This window comes from Antechinus flavipes, chromosome 4 (assembly GCF_016432865.1).
Source record: "Antechinus flavipes isolate AdamAnt ecotype Samford, QLD, Australia chromosome 4, AdamAnt_v2, whole genome shotgun sequence".
NCBI classification, from domain to species: domain Eukaryota; kingdom Metazoa; phylum Chordata; class Mammalia; order Dasyuromorphia; family Dasyuridae; genus Antechinus; species Antechinus flavipes.
Genome location: NC_067401.1, coordinates 464855199 through 464879171, shown reverse-complemented (window position 1 = coordinate 464879171; position 23973 = coordinate 464855199). Strand labels below are relative to the sequence as shown.

The 23973-nt window shown below is 38.6% G+C and overlaps 1 protein-coding gene across 1 annotated transcript in view; it reads left to right on the top strand.

Moving 5' to 3' along the window:
* PATJ (PATJ crumbs cell polarity complex component) overlaps window positions 1–23973 on the top strand; it is a 325629-nt gene that overhangs the window by 67092 nt on the left and 234564 nt on the right. The window contains exons 15-17 of the mRNA XM_051999546.1: window positions 3712–3846; window positions 13419–13580; window positions 21565–21699. Of these exons, the coding sequence (XP_051855506.1) occupies window positions 3712–3846; window positions 13419–13580; window positions 21565–21699 (432 nt within the window). The remainder of the gene's footprint in view (window positions 1–3711; window positions 3847–13418; window positions 13581–21564; window positions 21700–23973) is intronic.

Here is a 23973-nt window from a genome sequence, read left to right as displayed (position 1 = left end):
ATGATGAATGGGATGATTTGGGAGAAATGGGAAGACTTATATAACCTGATATGGAGGGAAGTGAACAGAAGCAGAAGATTTCTTACAGTAACAAAAACACAGGAGAGACAAACAGCGCTGAAAGCCTTTAGCACTCTGATCATTGCATTGACTACCCACAGTTCCAGGCTGAGGGTGAGTGCCTGGCACATACTAAATGCTTAATAAATGTCTATTGATTGATTGATGAAACTTGCTCTTCTCCTCCTGATGGAGAGGTGATGGGCCCAGGATGTAGATTCAGACATGTATATTTTTGGATGTGGCCAGCACTCCAGGAATGAGTTTTGGTTAGCTCTGCACATTTGTTGCAAGGGGAGCATTTTTCCTTTTCTTTTTTCCCTTCCCAGTTGTTGCAAAGTGAGAGGGAGAGAAAAATGAAATTGGGAAAAAAAATATGAAAAAGATGGAAAAACTGAGGCTTTTCAATGACTTGTCCAACAACAAACAGGGAGACAATAATATGGAGAAGATTTGTACTCTCACTCTCTGACTCCTTTGCTAATCCTCCGGCTTGGGAAGAATTTGCAGTTTGCTGGGTTAGATTGTAAGAACAAAAGAGTATTAATCAAATTTTAATATTTAAAGTAAAGAGTCCCTCAAGGATGTACGGCAAGAAGTTATCTTAGAGACATGGGCTCTTCAGTATACAGATCAGGAAAATGAGACTTCCACAAGAGAAGTGAAGTGACTGCTTATAAAAGACTGTCTTTGTATCTGGAAATTAGCACAGTGCCTAGAATATAGTAGGTGCTTAATAAATGCTTGTTGGTAAAAATCACATGGAGCATTATAATTGAATGATGGATGCTCTAACCCCATAAAATTCAGTCTTCAAAAAAAAGGGAGCACTGTTTAGGAAATTGGATGCTCTGTCACTCTCTGTTCCCCAGGAGAAATACATTAAGAAACATCTTTTTTAGAATATTGAGCAGTATCCATATTGAAGGAGCTAGAGGGTGCATGGATCAGGTCAGGGGAGAGACAGGGTGCAGTATATGGCCTTCCTCTGGTCCCGGGGGTTAGGAGCTGCCTCTGAGACAGAAACTGCCGAGAGTAGCAGAGTTCTTTCTCTTTGCGTTGCGATGGCTGTCTCGTATGAAGATGGACGACCCTATGCTAGTGTTATTTCTTGTGCCGGACCCCCTACCGTCAGCAAGATTTCCACCCAGCCTGTGGGTCCGGGTGATGGATTGGCCCGGGCTACTCTGACACCATCTCCCCCATGGTCTTGTGGTCCATCAGCGAGCAAAGTGAGCTGGCTGGCAGGCGTTAGCGGCTAACCTGCCATTTCTGATGCATTTCTCTGAGTGTTCCAGCCCGTTTCGGTTTGATGTACTGCGGTATTAGAGGGCCCTTAGGCTGGTTGACATCCTCAATATTTATGGAGTAGCTGAGGTTGGATTTCTCTGAACTGGGCAGGGAGGAAAGAAGGCCAAAATTTATATAAGAAAAGGGATGAAATTTGGAAACTCTAGAGGAGGGATGGTGGCCAAAACCAAATTAACAAACGTTTATTTAGTAAGCACTTACTGTGTGCTGGGCTCTGTGCTGAGGATACAAAGAAAGGCAAAAATGCAATCCCTACCCTCAAGGTGCACCTATGCCAGTGGGAGAACAGCATGCAAACAATCGTGTACAAACATAACATGTGCAGGATGCATCAGGGGAAATCTCAGAGGGAGACATTAGCAATCTGTCAAGGCTTCTTGTCTTTAAGATTTGAGGAATATTTTACATGTGTTGTCTTATTTGGTCCTTGTGGCAACTCTGGGGGTAAATACTATTACTATTCCCATTTTACAGTTGAGGAAACTGAGAGAGAGAGAGAAATTAAATGACTTTTTAAGTGACAGGAAATTTCTAAAGCTGAATCTTGAAAGCTTGATCTAAGAATTTCTAGTGTTCTATCCACTGTGGTGCCATAATTTGTAAGCCTCTGACTTTTTATTTTTATTTTTTTTTTAAAAGAGTGATATTATTAGACATGATTCCAAGGCAGATTATTTGACCACTTTGGAAGAGATGAGAGTAGTTCATAGAACCTTGGACTTTGACTTGGACTAGATCCGTCCTTCTTCCGTCTCGGGGTCCTCATTGATAGTGAGGGTTTTGGACTTAATTGCCTCTAATGTTCTTTCCAGTTTGAGAGGCAGAGTGTAGGTTATGACAAGTGCTGAAGGTCATGTCTGGGAGGTTGTCAGAATAGTAGCAGGAGATGGGAGGGGTGGAGCAACCTCACCTGGCACTTGATTTGTAGCAGAGGAAGGGCAAGTTTTCCGAGAGGCTCCTGGTGATCACTCAATGGGATGATCAATTGAAGTTTGAATTGTTTAAACACAAGTGCAATGGGACAAAAGTGAGCCCCACAGAGTCTCATGCAAAGCATTAAGCTCTGCAGATGACAGGGGCTTGAGGACAACTGGGAACATAGAGCAAATGAAGAGGGAGGGAGGTGGAAACTGGTAGGAAAAAGAATCAAATAATGAACAAATTTTTGTGTCCTGGAGAAAATGGTGAAGATGATATGATTAAAGTAGCTGCAGTTTGTCCTTCAAACATCTTTATCACCTTCTGGTGGAAGGGTTGCAAGTCATCAGAGAGGCTTCTCTGGCTTGAGGCGACCAGTTTGTGGAACACCACCATATTTCAAATATGTTGGATCATCTATAAGTTTATGAGATAGAACAAATTTTGTTCATCTTTAATTCTGGTCCTGCAGTTTCACCATTGAGAGGAATTTCCCGTGTGGAAATCCACTTTGTTCAATGCAGATCAGTGATCCATCTGGAGTTAATGTCTTAGTGGGCTGCCGGAGAATGCCCAGGGTAACAACACACAGTACCGTGTGTTGGAAGGGCCACTTGAATCCAAGACTGTCTTGCCAACCACTGGGTGATACTGCTTCTCCCAAAAAACATCGCTCCATTTGAATTCAAAATGATATAAAAAGCTTATCTTTTGAGAATAGATAATTTTGTGGGTCAGAATTTGGGACATTCAGACCCAAGAGAATTTTCAAATTTATCCTCAAATTCTCTGAAGTCCCCAGTCTCTGATATTCTCTCTCTTTTTATATTATTATAGCTTTTTATTTATAAAACATATGCATGGGTAATTTTTCAACTTTGACCATTGCAAAATCTTCTGTTCCAGCTTTTCCCCTTCTTCCTCCACCTCCTCTCCTAGCTGGCAGGTAGTCCAATACATGTTAAATATGTTAAAATATATGGTAAATCCAGTACATATATACATATTTATATAGTTGTCTTGTTGCAAAAGAAAAGCCCGATCTAGAAAGAAAGAAAAAATCTGAGAAGGAAAACAAAAATGCAAGCAAACAATAACAGAAAGAGTGAAAGTGCTATGTTGTGGTCCCCCCTCAGTTCCCACAGTCCTCTCTCTCTCTGGATGTAGCTGACTCTCTTCATTACTGAACAATTGGAACTGGTTTGAATCATCTCATTGTTGAAGAGAGTCATAGCATCTGATATTCTTAAAGAATGGCCATAAGTGTCTCAGAGAAGTGCACATTTTGATGATTATTTTTTCTAGTTAATCCTTTCACCTTTGGATGTTGGGCCCTGTGGCGGGGGAATGACAACTTTTTATACTGGGATAGATGTTTCATGGATTGAGACCCAAGTGTTTTTCTGATTTGATTTTCCTCAGCTGCTGCCGATCCACACTCTGAGGCTGGGAGTGGAGCTGGATTCCTTCAACGGACACCATTACATTTCTTCCATCATGCCTGATGGGCCAGTGGCCCCGCTCAACGTATTGAAGTTGGAGGATGAACTGCTGGAGGTGAGCTCAGGAGGAAAAGCAACCCAAAGACATGACTTGGACTGGCTGGCCATTGAGGTCCCACGATTCCCAGATTTTGTAACTGTGGGTTTTTTTAAGTTCCACATCAACCCTGGTTCCCCTGAACTTAGAGATTTTTTTTCCTTGGAATTTAATATGAACCATTGCAAGTGAAATGTGATCCATCTATTGAGTCACTTAACAGAGCTGCCATCTTATTGATGAGGGTACAACCCTCTCCTGTCTTTGCCAGTCCATCTTGTTTGGAGCAAGTGTCTTGTCCATATTCTCCAGCAAATCCTTTATGGAGACTCTCTCCCCAGCATTCTAGAAGCCTTCTGCTAAGTCTTTTACTTGATGTCTTTATGGTTGCTTAAATCAAAATCACCTCCCCATTACCCTTTCCCCTCTATCTTTCCATCTCTATCTCTCTCTTCATCTCTACTCCTTTTCTGTAATTTCTCTCCCTCCTTTTCCCTTCTGAATTTCCTTTCCACCTTTCATTATCTGTCTCTTCATCTCTTCCTTTTCTCTCCTCTCTTCTGTCTCTCTCTTTCCATCTCTCTTTATCTCTGTGTCTCTTCATGTCTCTTCCTTTTTTCTCCTCTTTCTTCCCCCACTTCCTTCTGTCTTTTCTTCTTTCCATCTCTCCTTGTCTCTGTCTCATCTCTCTTTTTCTCTCCCTCTCCCTTTTCTCTCTCCCTTCTTTTCCATTTTCCTTTTACTGTCTCCCTCAGTCTTTCCCTCCCTACACCTTCTCTGTTGTTCCCCTTTTCCTACTTCTTTTCTCTCTCCATATACACACAGATGAAGCAGACAATAATAGAGAACACTTGGTTTTCTCATTTGACTTGCAGCTGAATCCTCCTATGTCTATTGTCTCCTTTCTCTTGGAACAGGAACTCTTCGAGAGTCCCGACTATCTTGGCTTCCTTTCATATAGGAACAATAACTTTAGCTACAGATAGGGTTAATAATAATTATGTAGTTAAATATAAGTACGTAAAACTGTTCAGGACATCAATGGAGACTGCCATAACATTTGTAGGTCTTTGAATGGCCTTCTACTTAAATTAATTGTAGTTTTCATTATGAATTTAAGAGTCAGATCGAAGGCAAATTTGCATGTAGACATTAGAACAGAAAAGTCAGATTGTTCATGAAAGGTCAAAGCTTTACATGCTCAGCTTGTAGCTTTCAAAACTGTCCCTGTTATCTGGCCTCCCTTCTGTTCCTTTCTCATATTTAAAAATGCTTTCTCAATGATTCTCCTTTTTCTTTATTTTGCTACTCTAGCTTTTACTTTGCATTCTGCTCCCTCTCCTCACACTGGAAAAAAAAATGGCACCTTTCTCTTTGTCATCTTTGGGACATATGCCTAGAAGTAGTGTCTCGAGGTCAGACGGTTCACTTGACAGTGACAGTTTAGTCAATATCTTGAATGGTTGGACCACTTTTTTCCTAAACCCTTTATAATCATAAGTAGCATAAAATGTATTTATCCAACGTTTATTCCAATGTTTCTTGATCGCCAAATCCAGTGGCCTTTTCTCAATCCTCATTCTTCTTAACCTTCTGCTGCCTTTAATAGTATTGATCACCTTCCTCTCCTGAAATTCTGGAAAATTCTTCATTTTACATGTGTGTTCCAGGGACATTCAGTGATTTATTCAATGGCACACAGGTAGTAAGACATCTGAAACAGAATTTGAACCCATTTCCTTTGCCTCTAAAGCTAGTATTCTTGACATGATCACACTTGACTAGTTTTCCCTTGCTTTCTTGCCTCAATTTGTCCCTTTGCTGCTTTTTCTTGAGTTAAGGTCTTTTCTGACTCTTTTATCTATATATGCCATATTCTTTCTTCATAGTTATTCTTGAATCACTTAGCCCTTAATTCATCTCCAGAGAACCACCAATGTAATCATTGGGAAATCCTCTATTTCAGCAGCCTTTCCTTTTTCCTTTTTTTCATTTCATTTATTTATTTATTCATTTATTTATTCATTCAATCATTCATTTATTCATTCATTTATCTATCTATCTATTTATTTATTTTTGTTATATTATAGCTTGGCAGCCTTTTCTTTAAGGAGTTGATGGAATCATAGGCTCTTTGATCTAGAGCTGGAAGAATATCTAGTCTGATCCCATTTTGCAGATGAGGAAACTGATGAAGTGCAGGAGAGTTACTTGGCTTGCCCTTAGTCATCAGAGGGATGATTCAAAACCAGAACCTCTGGTTTCTTAGTTTCTCTACTATGTAGCTTGAAAGGTTTAGAGACCAATTCAAGTGATAACCAGTACTTTTTTTTTTTTTAAAGCCTCCCTTCCTTCTAACTACTTTGAATTCTTCATATTTTGGGGGAACAAGGAAAGCAAGGAGGACAGGAGCTCAAAGACTGTTTCTTAAGCCATCGTTTCTCTTGAAATTTTTCTGAATGTTAACAAGTAGCAAAGTAGAACCTATGTTCAGTTCCCTGATGTTGCCTAGTGATCTCTGAGTTCATGAGCTGGAAAAGAGAAAGCAAACGGGGTTGGCCAGTACCCCACTTCATTTGTTATTTCATCTCCCAAGGAGCTTATTGAGGGACTCTCAAGTCTGGTGGCCTTGGGCTAGATGATGTAAAAAGTGAGTTGCTTGATGATGGTTTCAGCCCTGGAGGGGCTAATAAGCAAGACCTCCTGGAGAATCAGGCTCTGATTAGCTAAGATTTGACAGGCCTTGGGATGACATTATAATCTCAAATGGAAGCGTTAGTGGAATATTAAACATTTTATGATAAAAATTGGCTGCTTCAGAATAATTTAATGGAGAGCTCCTGTTAGACGAATGTAATTTTATCTATCTATCTATATATGCATATATATATATAATATATATAGTAAGTCTTTTAACCTTTTATTTAAGACCAAAAGTATATGCAAAAGTTGCTGAGCTGAAAAAATATATTTTTGTATTTGCTCCTTGGAATCTAGAACCTGAAATAGGGATATGCTTTGAGTTTAAAACACCGGGCCAAGCTGCAGACCCGGGAAGCTATTTACAGCAGTTATATAAATCCCCTAGGAAAGAAATGGATAATGAGGACTGTGACTGCCCCCTTAACTCCAGCAAGTAAGGAAGACTCCCAGGCAATGCTGTAATAATTGGAGACAAGTTAAATGAATAAGTAATGAGATAAATAAATATTTAAATGTACACTAAGATAAAAACCTAAAGCGAGATCTTAGTTTGTTACAGCAAAATGCTGCATATGGAATACTGCAGTTCCGCAAATAGTTATTGCCGGGTGCTTAGTGGGGTGCTTAGTGGGGGGATATATGTAGATGAACAGTGACCTGGCCCTTAACCTCAAGGAGCTTATGATCGGATTCGGGACAAAACAGTAGCCATATTAGCCTGCCTTGCTCAGATGCTTCCCTGGGATTGTATTCCTTAGGAAGGACAATTAGCTGGAGGATGCATAGGGCCACCATGATGCTTGTAGTGGGAAGTCTTCCAGTCTGTGTCCTCTGAACTTTGGTTAGAGGACCTGGGGATATTTATTTATTTATTTATCTCTGCAAATGGCCTTAAATCTTTTTTTTTTTTTTAAATTTTATTTTATAATAACTTTTTATTGACAGAACCCATGCCAGGGTAATTTTTTTTCAACATTATCCCTTGCACTCACTTCTGTTCCGATTTTTCCCCTCCCTCCCTCCACCCCCTCCCCTAGATGGCAAGCAGTCCTATATATGTTAGATATGTTGCAGTATATCCTAGATACAATAAATGTTTGCAGAACCGAACAGTTCTCTGAGTGGGAACAAGATAACTTTTCTTCTATACCTTTAATGGTTGGTCATGAAGAAGTTTTCTCTGGACCCAGAGAAAGGGGAGTCTTTGCAGAGGCTTGATGTCAGGACATATTCCTGCCCAATAGCTAGAGAGGAAACATGGCTGAGTGGGCTCAAGGCCTGGATTCAAATTTACCTGTGGAACATTCTGGCTGTGTGACCTTGGGAAATTTACTTAATTATTTGTACTTCCAGAACTGTCTTTTTAGCAATAAATCCCTGAACAACTGCTCAACAATATAGATAGAGTGAATTTCTTTACCCAGAAATCAGTCCTAGTGTTTAAGTACCAGGCGGTGTGCTAAGCATTGAAGATACAAAAAAAGGGAAAAAAACAATTCCTACCTTCAAAAAGCTCCCAGTCCAATGGGGAGACAAATGAGCACAATCAAGATTTATATGAGATAAATAAGAAATGATTAGCAGAGGGAAAGTAGTAGCATTAAGAAAAAGACTTCCTCTAGAAGATGGGGTTGTAGCGGGAAGGCTGAGATGAAGAGGGAGAGAAGAAAACAGAGACACTGGCTAGAGCATTACAGTTAGTAAATACACATTTATTAACTGCCTACTGTAGACCAGGTACTTTGCTAAGCCCTAGAAATATGAAGGTGTGTTTTTTTAAGTACCTCCACTGATCTCAAGGAATCGCTGGCTAATAGGAAGAAAATCCCCAACCAATAGGTACAAACTAGATCTATACAGGAAAAAAGTGATGAGAATCCCATGAGAGAAGGGCAAGATCCCTCTCTCTGTGAAATTATAGGTGTTTCCCCTTCCCCCTCTCCTATCCCTACCCAGAGCTTCCCAGGAGAGGAATGGGGGCATGGACAGTTATTATGGGGATGCTATTTTGAAGATTTCTGTTGGGCATTAGTTGGACTAACATCAATAAGAGATAACATTTCTCTGGGATTTTTAGGTGTGTAGAGTGCCTTATGTATGCTCTCTGGTTTGAACCTCAGAAAAACCCTGTGAGGTAGATGCTATTCTGAGGAAACTGAGTCTAGGAGAAGTTAAATGTTTCATCAAGGGTCACACAGGGTCTGAGAAAGGATTTGAACTCGGGGCTAGATCATCAAAGGCTTTTCATCTGTTCCTAATCTCCCACTCTCCTCCTTGCATTTGTCAGGAGCGCAGGACATGGCCTACTTGTACAGGGTTAGATTTCCTGATTGTGCAAGTGTGTGTGTGTGTGTGTGTGTGTAACCGAAGCTGATACCTTTGTAAATAATTAAGGGCCAGGGCGGTATGTCTGGCGCAGGAGCCAAGTTCCCGAGTACGGATAGGCCCTTGAGAGAGCCCTGTGGGGGTATTGATCCATCCCTCCATCCTTAGGCCTGCTGCAGCCCTTAGAGCGGCTCTCCTGCTTTGCTGCATAAATCCTTGGTCTCCTCAGGAAGCTTCCATACGAGGCACTCAGCCATTGATGGCTCAGTTCTAGGCGTTAGCATGGCAAGTGGTCAGAAGGAAACTTCCCTGCCAGTCACCCGAGGCATTTGAAGGGAGAGGAGGTGGGAGACAGTAAATATTGTCCTTGGGAACTGGGGCTTATTATGGCTTTTGTGGCTCAGTCTTTTTTCCTTTTGCACTGGCTATCTCCTGGCAGTCTGGATTCATCGGAAAGGTTGGGGGGACCGAGCGATTCTCACAAAAACCTGCATTGTTTATTATCCCTATTTGATAACTGATTCAGACAAGACATAAAGTAATTTGCCCTGGGGTTACACAGCTAATAAAAATCTGAGGCAGAGTTTGAACTCGGACCTTCCTGACTCCAGGCCAAGTTCTCAGGGCACTATATCTCCTGGGATCTGTGGACTTTAGAAAATAGACTTTGATAACTGTATTTTGGTATAATTGATTTCTTTGTAACCCAGTCTGTTTATTTAAAATGAATCTAAAAAGGAACCCACAGGAAAACTGGAAAATCATTTGGCAGAAACTAGGGAGAGATCAACATCTCACACCCTGTCTTAAGATAAGTTTGAAATGGATTCATGATTTAGACATAAAGACTCATACTATAACTTAACATGTCCCAGCTGTGTGATGCTGGGCAAGTCACTTAACCCCAATTGCCTCAGGGGGAAAAAAATGAGTCATACTATGACTGAATTAAGAGAGCAAGTTCCTGTCAGATTTTTTGTTTTTTTTTTACAAAACATATGCATGGGTAATTTCTCAACATTGACCCTTGCAAAATCTTCTGTTCCAACTTTTCCCCTCACCCTCTCCCCTAGATGGCAGGTAGTCCCATACATGTTAAATAGGTTAAAGTACATGTTAAGTACAATATCTGTATTCCTGTCAGATTTTTGGAGGCGGGAGGAATTTATGACCAAACAAGAAATGCAAAATGGATAATTTTGATTACATTAAATTAAAAAGGTTTTGCACAAACAAAGCCAATGCAGCCAGGAAATAGAAACAATTTTTAGTCAGTGTTTCTGATAAAGGCCTCATTTCTAACATATAGAGAACAAAGTCAAATCTATAAGAATATAAGTTATTCCCCAATTGATAAATGGTCGAAGAATATGAACAGGTAGTTTTAGATATGAACCAAGTGCTCTGAAACATTATTGATTAGCTTAATGTACTCTGAAGTACCGCCTTTTACCTCTCAGATTGGCTAAGATGACATAAATGTTGGAAGGCATGTGAGAAAACTGGGACACTGATGCATTCTTGGTGGAGTTGTGAACTGATCTAACCATTCTGGAGAACAATTTGGAATTATGCCCAAAAGACTATAAAATTGTGCGTACCCAGAAAAGCCTGGAAAGACTTCCATGAACTGATGCTCCGTGAAGTGAGCAGAATCAGGAGAATATTGCACATAGTGACAACTCTTCAGCAATCCAAGCAATCTTCAGCATTCTAAAAGACTTTGAATGGAAAATGCCGTCTTGACTCTCGTCTTAGAGAGAGTGAGACTGACAACTTTGTATGAGTCTGCCCCACTTAAATGGAATTCATGCAGAAGTCAAGTTGCCATTCTGTGATCTCGTTGATCCTTTTTGATAACAAAGGACAAAAGAACAAGAAAACAACAGCTGTTGTTATTACTTTGTTCCAGTTATTGCCTGTATTCTAACTTTTTCCCCACTCTTCGTCCATTGCTACAAATCTTTCCATGTTTCCTCTGTTTAGCACATTTTACAGTATAATAATATTCCATTATGTTCAAGTACCATAGATTTTTTTTTTTTTAGGTATACATTATCCAATTGGTGGGCACCCATTTATTTTTCAATTTTTTATTCTTCCAATGAGTCTTTTAAAACTCATAGATCTTTTATGAGTTCCAAAGTCATAGGGCAGTTTTAACCTACGAAAATGTAGCTTGAAACCACTTTAAGACTTTTGGATTCTCTGTATACTCCAGAACAATGCAAACAAAATCATTACCATTAGATCTGAATGTAAATTAGAAGCTAGGATCTCATTTTCTTCCTAAAATCTCAATGCTCTTAAAAAAAGCAGCTTCTTATAAAGTTTCTGAAACCTTATGTGTTTTTCTCCTGTGATCAAATTACTGACTTCCAAATTAAGAGAAGACTGCCTTTTTTGTTTTTTTAAGAAATAAGTTATGGTTGCCGTAAATCCATTTGAAGAGGCTGATATAACAGGAAGACCATCTGGGGCTGAAGAATGTATTAGTGGATGCCTTGAGGTCTTGCCTTATCCTTCAATAGCTAAAACTTAATGGATAAAAAGATTTTGCTTAGTGGGACTTTTTCCTTCTGAATTGCTAATTGTATTCATGTACATTTCTCTTATATAAATGAATTTTAGAGTCCTTCTCAATACACATTTACATTGTCTCTTAAACTTCCAATACCATGTATTCTAAATTCTTTTTTGGCCTGAAATGCTTCTTTCTGGCTTTGTTCAATTATGACAAATCTAAAAAAAAAAAAAAATTTTTTTTTTTTTTTTGTAATGAGTATTTGATAGCCCTTGAAGCTTGAGAGAGAAGACTTGGTATATTCCATTTTGACTTTGATTTTAAAAATAAGTCTTTTCCATATGGCAGTCTTTTCTCCATATGTCTTTCCGTCTTCTTTTTTGCTGAAGCAATTGGGATTAAGTGACTTGCCCAGGGTCACATAGCTAGGAAATGTTAAGTGTCTGAGGTCAGATTTGAACTCAGGTCCTCCTGACTAAAGGGCTGGTGCTCTATCCACTGCACCACCTACCTGCCCCCTCTCCCCCTCTCCATCATTTCTTATAGCAAAATAGCATGTTGCCATTTTTATATACAATAATGTTTTCAACTATTCCCTAATTTACGAACACTTCCTCAGTTTCTAATTCTCTGCAAAAAAAGCTGCCCCCTTTATTCTTTATTAATTTTTGAAATTATTACTTGGGTGCCATTCTTTGGCAGCATGAGTACTTTTGAAAAACTAGTATTTTAATGACTTGTATATTACATCTATCTGAATATCCAGTGTCTGTTTTTGTTTGCATGCGTACATCTATTTCTTTGAGGTTTGCTAAGCACTTTACACCTATTTTCTCATTTTATTCTTGCAACAAGCCTGCAGAATTGGTACTTCCCATTTTAGATATGAGGAAACTGAAATAAACAGGTTAAGTGACTTGCCCTGGCTCATACAGAGTCATGGCTAAGATCAGTTTTGACCCACATCTTTGACTTAATGTCCAATCCATTTACTGTACACACACACACACATACACACACTGCACCAGCTTATTGTCACCGTCTCCTAATGTTAATTCTTATGAAATATAAACATGGAGGGCAAGATTGACTAGTGCTTATAATTAGCATCTTTTCTTCCGTGTGCTGGGCAGAGAACGTGTGCCAAATTTGTACCGTCAGATGTGGAGTCCTGGTGTCGGCACTTGGTACCTGGAGGATTGGGCACATGGCTTCTAAAATGGCCTCCCCTGTGAGATTCCTTCCAGCTTTTCTTAAGATTCATAAAACTAGAAAAGATCTCTCCATGGCAGGACCACCATCGTTCGGTTCCTATGGTGATATACCATGATCGATGCAATAGAGATGATAGCTTTTGTTCTTTCTGGGCCTGTAAACATCAGAAGAAATCGTGGGAAGGGTCAGGGCCATTTTAGGCCCAACTTGAGGGTCATCTCTTCTATCTGTTATATGTTTTGTAGCTCCCTGCAGCTATCCTCCCAAATATAGAAACTGTCTGTATTTTTTGTGTCCTGTAAATAATTGTAACATGAATCATAGATACAAGGATGATATAGTAGAATTTCATCAGGATTATACAATCTCAGGCTTAGAAGAGACTTCCAATTTGTGACTTGAATAAGGATCCTCCCTTACAAACTCATTATTCATTGTAATCTCAGTAGATATGGTTCTAGACTGTGGAGATCTCTGAATCCTGACCCTGCAATTATCAAAAAGCACATAGATGTGAACAATGGAGCGGGCTTGGGGAGCCTGCCCCATCAATTGTCTAATGTTAATTGCACCATTTACCAATCAGGGCAGTTCCTGCATAGCGTTCAGTGAAGGGATTAGCTTTGATTTATGTTAACTTTAGGGACTTGTTAGCAAAAGCACTCAAGCTTTAGCAAAAATCATTTAATTCAATGAGAGCCTTCTCTGTTGGGGGAAGAAAATGATTTTCTGTTTTATTTGTGTATTTTCGTGTGAATAAGAATTTTTAAAAAATGGCAGCATCTGCTCCTTCTGATCTCTGACTCATCTGTCTTCTCCTTAGGTCAACGGCGTTCAGCTCTCTGGAAAATCCCGCAGAGAGGCAGTGTCATTTCTGAAAGAAGTGCCTCCTCCCTTCACTCTGGTCTGCTGCCGGCGGCTCTTTGATGAAGAGACCTTTGGGGATGAGGCGAGCGTCACCGATGTTGTCCTCACTGAACCAAAGGTATTAATGAAATAGACCCTAGCTAAGGTGGCCAAACCTGCGAGATCATTGGAATGCCTTTGTCCAAATCGCTACCTTTCATCTTCTTACTTAGAGCCCTTGTCCTGTTTCTCCAATTTTACATCAGAGAAATAACTGTGGCTTTTATCTCTGGAAGTCAAATCAAAAAGCATTTGAACGTGCTTATGATGTGCCAGACATCGTGCTAAGTACCAGGGATTTAAAGAAATCAACAAGCATTTATTAAGCACCTGCTATTTACCAGACATAGTGCTAAACACTTAGGATACAAAGAAATTTACAAGCATTTATTAAACACCTACTCTGTGGTAGGCATGGTGCTAAGCGTTAGGGGTACAGAAATCAATTAAAATAGTGTTTTATTTCTCCCCTCAGTTGCATGTTAAGAAAATTTTTACCAACTATTTTTACAAGATTTTTGTTTCTCCTTCTCCTGCTCTCTTTAGAAAATGGTATGCACTTTGATATAATTTATACATATGCTATCATATAAAACATTTCCATATTAGTCACAGTTGTGAAAGAAGAAACAGATCAAAAAGAAAAAAAAAATGAGAAAGATCAAGTAAGTAAAAAAAAAAAATGCTTCTCTCTGCATTCAGAGTCCATCAGTTCTTTATCTGAACGTGGGTGACGTTTTCTTTTGTAAGTCGTTTGTACTTGTCTTAGATCTTTGCTTGGAAGAACTGAGTCATTCAGTGTTGATCATCACACAATGTTGCTGAGAGTATGACTGATGTATTCCTGGTTCTGCTCATTTCACTTTGCATCAGTTCATAAAAATCTTTCCATGTTTTTCTGAAGTCTGCCTGTTCATCGTTTCTTATTGCAAAATAGTATTCTATTATATTCAAATACCATTTGGTCAACCATTCCCCAATTGATGGGCATCTCTGCAATTTCCAATATTTTGCCACCATGAAAAGAACTGCTATAAAGATTTTTGTATAGGTAGGTCCCTTTCCCTTCTTTATGATCTCTTCAGGATACAGACCTAATTAAAGGATATTCCCAGTTTGATTATCCTTTAGGCAGAATTCCAAATTGCTCTAGAGAATATTTGGATCAGTTCACAGCTCCACCAATAATGCACTAGTGTCCCAATTTTCCCACATCCTCTCCTATATTTATCACTTTGTCATATTAGCCATTCTGATAGGTATGAAGTAGTATTAGAGTTGTTTTAATGTGCAATTCTCCAATTAAAAGTGATTTAGAGCATTTTTTCATATACCTGTAGATAACTTTGATTTCTTTATCAGAAAACTGCCTGTTCATAATTTTTGACCATTATCATTTGGGGAATGGCTTGCATTCTTATAAATTTCTCTCAGTTTTCTATGTAGTTGAGAAGTCCATCCTTTATCAGAGATACTTTTATCATCTTGTTTCCCAATTTTTTTTCTTCCCTTCTAATCTTGGTCGCATTGGTTGTGTTTATAACAAAAGCTTCTTAATTTACTATAACCAAGATTATCTATTTTGCATTTCAAAATATTCTCCATCACTTGTTTGGTCATGAAGTCTTCTCTTTGCCATATATCTGACAGACTATTCCTTCTTCCAATTTGCATACTTTTTATGTCTAAATCGTGTAACCATTTTGAACTTATCTTGGTATATGGTGTGAGATGTTGGTCTATATCTAGTTTGCATTTTATTGTTTTCTAGCTTTCCCAATTGTTTTTGACAAATAGTGAATTCTTATCCCAAAGGCTGGAATCTTTGGGTTTGTCAAACAGTAAGCCACTATGATCATTTACTACTTGTGGCTTATGTAGCTAGTACCAGATAGTTTTGAGGATTATTGTTTTATAATATAGCTTGAGATATGGTATTACTAGGCCACCTTCCTTTGTAATTTTTTTTCCTATTAATTCTCTCGATCTTCTTGACCTTTTGTTCTTCCAGGTGAATTTTATTGTTATTTTTTCTAGCTCTATGAGATATTTTTTGGTAGTTTGATTCATATGGCACCAAATAAATAAATCAGTTTAGGTAGAATTGTCATTTTTTTTAATATTGGTTCAACCTCCTCATGAGCAGTTGATATTTTTCCAGTTGTTTAGATCTGACTTTATATGAAAAGTATTTTATAATTATGTTCATGTAGACTTCTAAGTGTTTTACATTGTTAGAAGCTATTTCATTTCATTTTATTTATTTATTTATTTTTGCTGCAGCAATCCCTGGTCACATACCTGGGAAGTGTTAAGTGTCTGAGACCAGATTTGAACTCAGGTCCTCAGGGCTATTTATAGTTATTTTAAATGAAAATTTCTATCCTTTTCTGCTGGGCTTTGTTGGTCATATAAAGAAATGCTGATGGTTTATGTTATATCCTGCAACTTTGCTAGATTTTTTAGTTATTTCAAGTAATTTTTTAGTTGATGCTCAACTAGCACTTATTAAGCACCTACTGTGTGCCAGGCATAGTGCTAAACACTAAGGAGAGAACTCAACAAGCATTCACTAAGCACTATGTGCCAGGCAAAGCACTAAACATTAGGGATTCAAAGAAATCAACAAGCATTTATTAAGCACTTACTTTGTACCAGAAATAACACTAACACTAGGGACTCAAATCAGTCAACAAGTATATATTAAGCACTGACTACGTACCAGACAGAGCACTAAACACTAGGGAGTTTAGTTAAAAAAGAAGTAAAGTAAAGTTAACTTTAAGAACTTAACAGACTTCTTAACTGTTAAGAACTTAACAAGCATTTATTAAGCACCTATTAAGGACTAAGTACTGGGATACAAAGAAAGGCAAAAACTTTGTCCCTGCTTTCAGGGACTAATAGGAGACAACATTCACAGACACCCACGTAGAGGATAAATCGGGAGATTCTCTCAAAGTGAAGGCATTCACATTGTTGGGGACCAGAAGAGGCTTCCTGCAGAACATTGGCTTTTAGCATCTGCTGGAAGGGGGTCAGAGAAGCCAGGAGGTGTAGACCAGGAGGGAGGATTCTGGCATGAGACGGACAGGGAAAAGGCCTGGAGATGGAGGGTCTGAAGCCAGGACTGGGCATGGGGGCCAGGATCACAGATTGAAAGGGCCTGGAGGTGAGCTAAGTGTTAAAAGAATGGAAAGTTAGAAAAAGCCAATGCAGAGGACTTTCTATATGACCCCAGAGGCAGCGGGCCCATGTCTGCATTGACATAATGAGGTGTGGGGAATGGTGCACGCTTACATCATTACTTGGACTCCAGTGACCTGTGGGACTCCCCTGATTCCCCCCTGAATTCACTTTGACGTGAGTTTAAGATGTTTGTCAGGGACCAGCAGGACATTACGGAGAGCGCGCCAACCTCGGTCAGGAAGACCTGGGCGCAAATCTCAGAACCAATCATTTGTACGACCCTGAACAAATCTCTTAAATTTCTGAACTCCAGACAATTCTCTAAAATTCTAATTTGTAGATAAATGCCAGCTTTTTTTTTCTGCAAAAAGGATAATATTGCTGAGTTTTAAAACATGAATATTTCTTTCCTGGAACTTTTAAAGCGTGTCCCTGAGTTGAATCCATAAAATATAGCGAGAAGGTCAGAGGAAACCTCGGCTCTCACTCCTTCCGACACCACTTCCAGCAGATCTCGGATTTAGCTTGTTGTCCATAGTTCTTGACAAGTTGTCTTGCCCACGTTGTAAGGTCCTGGAGAGGAGGAACCAGTTTTGTGTTTCTTAGATCCCCAGCATTTAATATAATAACCAGCATAGAGTTGATGCTTAATAACTGTGTAGTGACTGACAGACTCAGACTATATAAAGGGAGGCGGCATTGTAGAAGGAAAAGCCCAAGGTTATGAATACTGGGTCCAAATTCTAGCTCTAACACGCAGGATATGTCTGACCTTTGGCAAAAAACCATCATGGGGCTCAGTTCACCCATTTTGAAAATGAAGAGTTTGAGATTTATGACCACATGTAATTTTAGCAGTTAAAAAGCTAAGTGTTAATTAAGCATATGAACAGAATTGTGACTTCTTTCCCAGCCAGAAATCATCAGCTCATAGGTTCAGAGCCCCAAGGGGCCATGTTGTTACAGATGAGAAAACCAAGCCCCATGGAGATAGAATGGCTTCTCCAAGGTCACCCAGATAGTGACATAGCTAGAATTTAAGTCAGCATCCCGAGACTTTAAATATTAAGAGGTGCTTTGTAGTTTTTTTTTAAATAAAGTTGATGTCTATAAAAAAGGCGCATTTCCAGTGTTCCCCAACCCATATTAAATCGAACCATTCTTTATAAGAGCAAAATACAGCAAAGAAAAACTTAGAGGTGGAAGCCTCATTCTGTACTATTGTCTACCATGTTTCTGCTGTGAGGTGCCAGGGTTGCTTTACTGCATCACACTCCCCATTTGCACTTTACCTTTTATCTCCTTCCATGTGTTTTATGTTCTGGCCAAAGTTTACCTCTCGGTAGGTTGGCCCCCTTTCCTTCTTCTTTCTTCCTGTATATCTGCTTTTCAGGTTTAAATTTAAGGTTTGCTAAACTTACATTTAGAGCAACTTAAAATTTGAGAAACACAAAAAATATGAACCATATAGTTCTGTCATTTTCCTTATAACCACTCTGTGAGCTGGGTCTTCCCTTTTTATTGTTGACACCCTTGAGATCAGAATAACTTGCAAAACATTTCGCAAAGCTGGAAGGAATCATGGATAAGATTCAACCTTTCTGACTCTTCAGCATTTGATCTATGAAATCTCACTTCTCTCAAAAATACAATTACAGATCTGGAGAAATAGTTTGTGTATGGCCACTCTCCATATTTTATGTTTTCTGTCATGTACTGCTATCCAAATAATAGAATTTCTTAGACGCACTGTGCTCCTTTATTTATTTGTTTGTTTTTATTATTATTTTGATTTTTAGTTTTTACTGAAGCAGTTGGGGTTAAGTGACTTGCCCAAGGTCACAGAGCTAGGAAGTGTTGAGTACATGACAGTACTGCTATCCAAATAATAGAATTTCTTAGACTCACTGTGCTCCTTTATTTATTTGTTTCTTTGTTTGTTTTTATTATTATTTTAATTTTTATTTTTTACTGTAGCAATTGGGGTTAAGTGACTTGACCAAGGTCACGGAGTTGAGTGTCTGAGGCCAGATTTGAACTCGAGTTCTCCTGACTTCAGGGCTGGTGCTCTATCCACTGCCCCACCTAGCTGCCCCACTGTGTTCCTTTATTAAAGTACTGGGGATGCAAAGACAGCAATGGTATAGCTGCTGTCTCACTCACCTCAAGGAACCTACATCCTCTTCGGGGAGACATCACAGACATATATTTATATACAGAATCTATACAAAGTGAATACAAGGCAAATTGAGGGGGAAAATAGCAGCAGCAACTTATCCAATAATTATTGGGTTGGATATCATTTTCCTGATAATAATGACTTTCCTGCCTACTCACCTACTAAACTGTGAACTCTCTAAAGGCAAGAAGCCTGCATTTCCCTAACTTTGCTTCTCTCCCAGCACTGTGCTCTGGGCAAGTAAGTGATTAATAAGTGTTTGCAGACTTGAATTCAATGAGCCATCCAGCAGTCAGCTCAGAGAGCTCACCCACGGGGGCCTTGTGACCCTTTGGAAATGAACTGCTCTGTGGCGGCTTACCTGTGAAGGGTGAGAAAAATGCCTTTGACCTCATCTTCTGCAGTGTGCAAATCAGCGGCTCAGCTGCTCACCGGGCGCTCCCCATCCATCATTCGTCCCCATCATTGGCAAACGGGAGCTCGAAATTATGCTAAGTTTCTGCCTGGATGCCATTAGTTGATTGCTTTCTGTCTTGTAACTGCACATTTATGCAGAATTGACAAAAGTGGAAGTTTGGAAGAGGGGTGTGTGTGTGTGTGTGTGTGTGTGTGTGTGTGTGTGTGTGCGCGCCCATCCATCTATTTTTATATATATATAAAATGCATATATGTGTATCTATCTATATTTATAGATACATATACATTTACACACACATAGATAAATATAGATAGATACACATATTTTAAATATATATATGTATGTGTGTGTATATGTATATAAATATATATATATATATGTATATGTATATATGTATATTTAGTGGATCTGAATCCAAAATCTACCTCTAACACTCAGTTTATGTCTGACCTTTGGCAAAAAACCATCATGGGTTCACCCATTTTGAAAATATATGCATATATATATATGCACACACACACACACACACACACACACACACACACACACACACAGATGCAGATATATTAATACCTAGTTATCTAGTTGGGCCGAGGCACATTCTACACTTTGGAGTCCCTGAGAATCCTGTAAGCCTGTGTTTTGGGGACTGTCCTTGCATTTTCTGAATTTACTTTTCTTTGATTTCCATTTCTCCCAAGTATCAGCACATTCCATTTCAGAGCTGCCCGACTAGCTAGTTTGGCCAAACTCTGACTGTTCTTTGATTAATCAGTGAGCATATCAAGTACCTTTCTTCCAGAGCACATCCATCATTTCAGGCAACCCTTCTACTTTCCTCTGCAAGGAGAGGATAGGATCATTTCCTTTAAAATCTTCTCATTTTTAGCCCGGGGATGAAATTGAAGGAAGGAATTTTAGGTGCAAAACTTCTATCCTTATTGCAAGATTTAAGGTAGAATGTTTTTTTAAGTTCCTGCCTTTTTAAGAATGTTTAGGACTAGAATGAGAGTGGTTGGTCCTGCTTGTCTCCACTCTGGGTAAGATCTTCAGCAGCTCTCAAAAGGTGTGGATTTTTTTGGCTTCTCAAGCAGGTTTAGTTTTTACTACATTATTTGTTTTCCTCTTCTTCCCTGGAGTTATTTTTTCTTTTTATAATTTTTCTTTCATTCACCATTTCAAAGAGCATAAAATGCTATGAATGGAAATTCTACTCTAGTTTTTGTTCTGTTCATTTTTAATAAAAACATCATGTTAAAGCAAGACCTAGTGATCCTCCTTCAAACTCAATTCCTACTGAATTTTTCTTGGTAAAAAAATAAAATAAAACAAACCCTAACAAATTTCAGTGAAAGGGAATTAATTCCCAAATCCATGGAAGAACAGTACATTCTATACTCTTTGCAGAAGGAAGGGAGCTCTGTTTCCAGCTCACTTCTCCACAACTGAGTGTTCAATACAATTCATTATAGCTCAGCTCATTGTAGCTCAATTTATTGTTTCTTCAGCTGGTCAGGTTTTCTCAAAAGTCAGTTCATCTTAGCTGTATATTTATGAGAACTAGACAATGAAAAAGAAGATGAGATGGGCCACAGACAAACAATGATGTCCTAGAAGTTGTTGCTATGTAATTTGATATAATGATCAAGAGTTCAGGGAATGTTATATTAATATTTTCTGATATTCTATCTAAAGACATGACTTAAATGCTTATTTTTCCTTTTATGCTTCTAATGGGATGACAGAGCTCATGGAAGTATGGGAGGTCAGTGGTAACTACTTTGATACAGACACTCAACATACAAGGGTCTCGATCAAGAAGATGCTTTAAAAAATATTTGATTTTCCATGTGATTTTTCATTTTTTTCTGATTGTGATATATTTTTTAAAAAATCTATAAGTTCTTAAAGAATGTCAAAAGAAACTTTGAGATTGCAGAATAATAATAAAAAAAAAATACCTCCCAAGTACATAGTAATAGGTATGCAAAGCACTTGATTTGCATGATCTCATTTGGTCTTCGTAACCTTGCTTGCTTGCTGCTCTCCTGATTTCAGTGTTGCAGATGAGAAAGTTGGGCCTGAAAAAAGCATAAAATGCTTTGCCTAGAGAAGTCTCAGGAGGCATTTGAATCCAGATCTTTCTGGGTCTGTGTCCAGCATTCCTCTGCCATCACCATTTTAAATCAGCATTCCAGGGCTCAGATATGAAATGTCCTATCGTTTCTTTAATACCTTAAAGGAATCAGTCTGAAGTCTTCTATTTTTGTGTTTCAGATTGACCCCAATGAAGAAATTCAAATTAATGATGATGAAGATGATGGGGAACTGGCTCTCTGGTCCACTGAGGTGAAGACAATTGAATTAATTAAAGGTGTCGATGGCTTGGGATTCAGCATTTTGGACTACCAGGTTATTATCTCTGTGTTATTTAATTTTTTGACTGTTTTGTTGTTGAACTTCTCTTTATCAGGTGTAGCTATTGCTCAAGCATTCAGCTATATTAACTAAGAAAGGCAATATCCCATATATATTGACCGTCATCTAATGGTCTACACATGTATCAGTATACTATATACTATGTGATATTTACTATCATATCCAACTTATCGATAAAGAAAATCTCCTAGGTCACCACTGGGAGATTATGTGACCATTGCGTGTTCTGAGTTTTTTTTAACTCAAATTTGGTGAAGTGACATCATATACTTAGAGCATCTTCCATGAAAGACGTTTGGATTGAAATTAGATTAGGACAATTCAGATCTTCTTAGCTTTCACTTAGAAGTATTTGGGATTTCATAATCATTCACACTTTTTGTTAATGTAGAAATGCTTTAGGAAAACCTAATATATGTAAAACGGCCAAATTTTGGAGCAGATTCCAAAAATATGTTAAGTTTCCAAGGTATTTTCTTTGTTGTGCTTCCATATAACATGTAACTAAATCCCTTTGTGAAATAGGAACTGATGTTCATTATATTTTATTTTCCAGATTAAGACAGTGTGTACCAGTAGGACTGAGAGTTGTTTTTGTGCCAGTTAGTCAACAATGCATTTATTAATCATTTAATAAGTGTGAAACATAGTGGCGAAGAAGAGAGACAGAGGCAAAAATTAGCACCTATCCCCATGTTCTAATGGGACAGCATTTAAATAACTTCACAGAGAAGATAGGGTAGATTGGAGGCAATCCTAGAGGGAATGCAGTGGTGATAGAAGGGGTTGGGACAGGCTTCCTGAGGAAGGTGGGATTTCAGTTAAATCTTGAAGGAAGCCAGGAAGTAGAAGGAGGAGTGAGAGAATTCCAGCCAATGAATAAGCACCAAGGCAGTAGATGGATGGGCTGATGTTAGGAGCACCTGGAAAACCCATATCATGACATTGAAGAGGAAGGAGCCAGATTATAAAGGCCTTTAGAAGAAGCAAAACAGGATTTTATTTTTGATGCTGGATGTGATAGGGAGTAAATAATAGTTAAAAAAAAGAAAAGAAAAGAAAAGAATAGCTTAACTGCTTCTGTAATGGATCCCAAAGAACTTAGCATTATTAAGGTGTGTGTGTGTGTGTGTGTATGTGTTTGTGTGTATGTGTGTGTGTATGTGAGAACACATGTGCTTGTGCTATTCCATTCATCTAGCTTCTTTAGGTTGGCAGATTATGGGAAGAATGATGAGGAATACAGTTTGGGAGTATTAACGAGTTGAAGGTATCATTGCATTTGGGGAGAATGGGGATAATCTCGGTAAGATGCCTCTTGAGATTTCCCAGTCAATGGGCTCTGTTTAAATGTCTGTGTTTGATTATCACAGGGAATTAAAACTTTTGGCAAGAACCTTCTTTTCTGTAATGTGCATATTTTAATATGCTAGTGCAGCCTTAGCTCACTGTGGTTTAATAAAGCAAAATGTACTCTCTCTCTAAGCGCATAAAATGCCTACTGATGTAAAAATCAATTCTTTCCTCATAGAAGAAGACAGTTGGGAACAGATGAAAAGACAAATACTTTGAGAGCATTATGTAAGAACACAAAATCCCAAATTTTCCCAGTGCAATTTAAGACAACCCAAAATAGATCCTCACTTAGTCATTTTCGCTGGCTTGTTAGCTGGCATTGACAGCCGCCCCTCTCAGCCATTGGAATATTTCTTCCCAAGGTTGTTAGGCAGATTGGCTTTTGAGTTGTTGATTCAAATTAATGAATACTTATCATCATTATTTTTCTTTAGCTTAATCTCAATTTTGGAATTTTCAGATTTGCTTCATGCTAATTAGATCTCTAGACACCGTGTGGCCTAATGGTTGAGAGCTGGCTTCAAAGCCGGGAAGAGCTGTGTTCAAATCTTACATCTGACAGCTGTTGGCTATGTGACCCTTTGCTTCTCCATGCTCTAGGGCAGTGGTTCTCAAAGTATGGTCTAGAGAATCCTGGGGATCTCTGAAACCCTTTTAGAGGGTCTACAAATTCAAAAATAGTTTTTATTTCCAATATGGTAAATGTCTATCAATATAACCTAGATAAACAAAAACACTTTGGAGAGATCCTCAATCATTTTTAATAGGATAAAGACACTGGAAACAAAAGTTTGAGAACCACTGCTCTAGGGGGTTGAGGATGCTGTTGATCCTTAACGGAAGGAAAAAAACTTAAATTGATCTTAGCATGGTCTCTTTCCACAGGTGTTT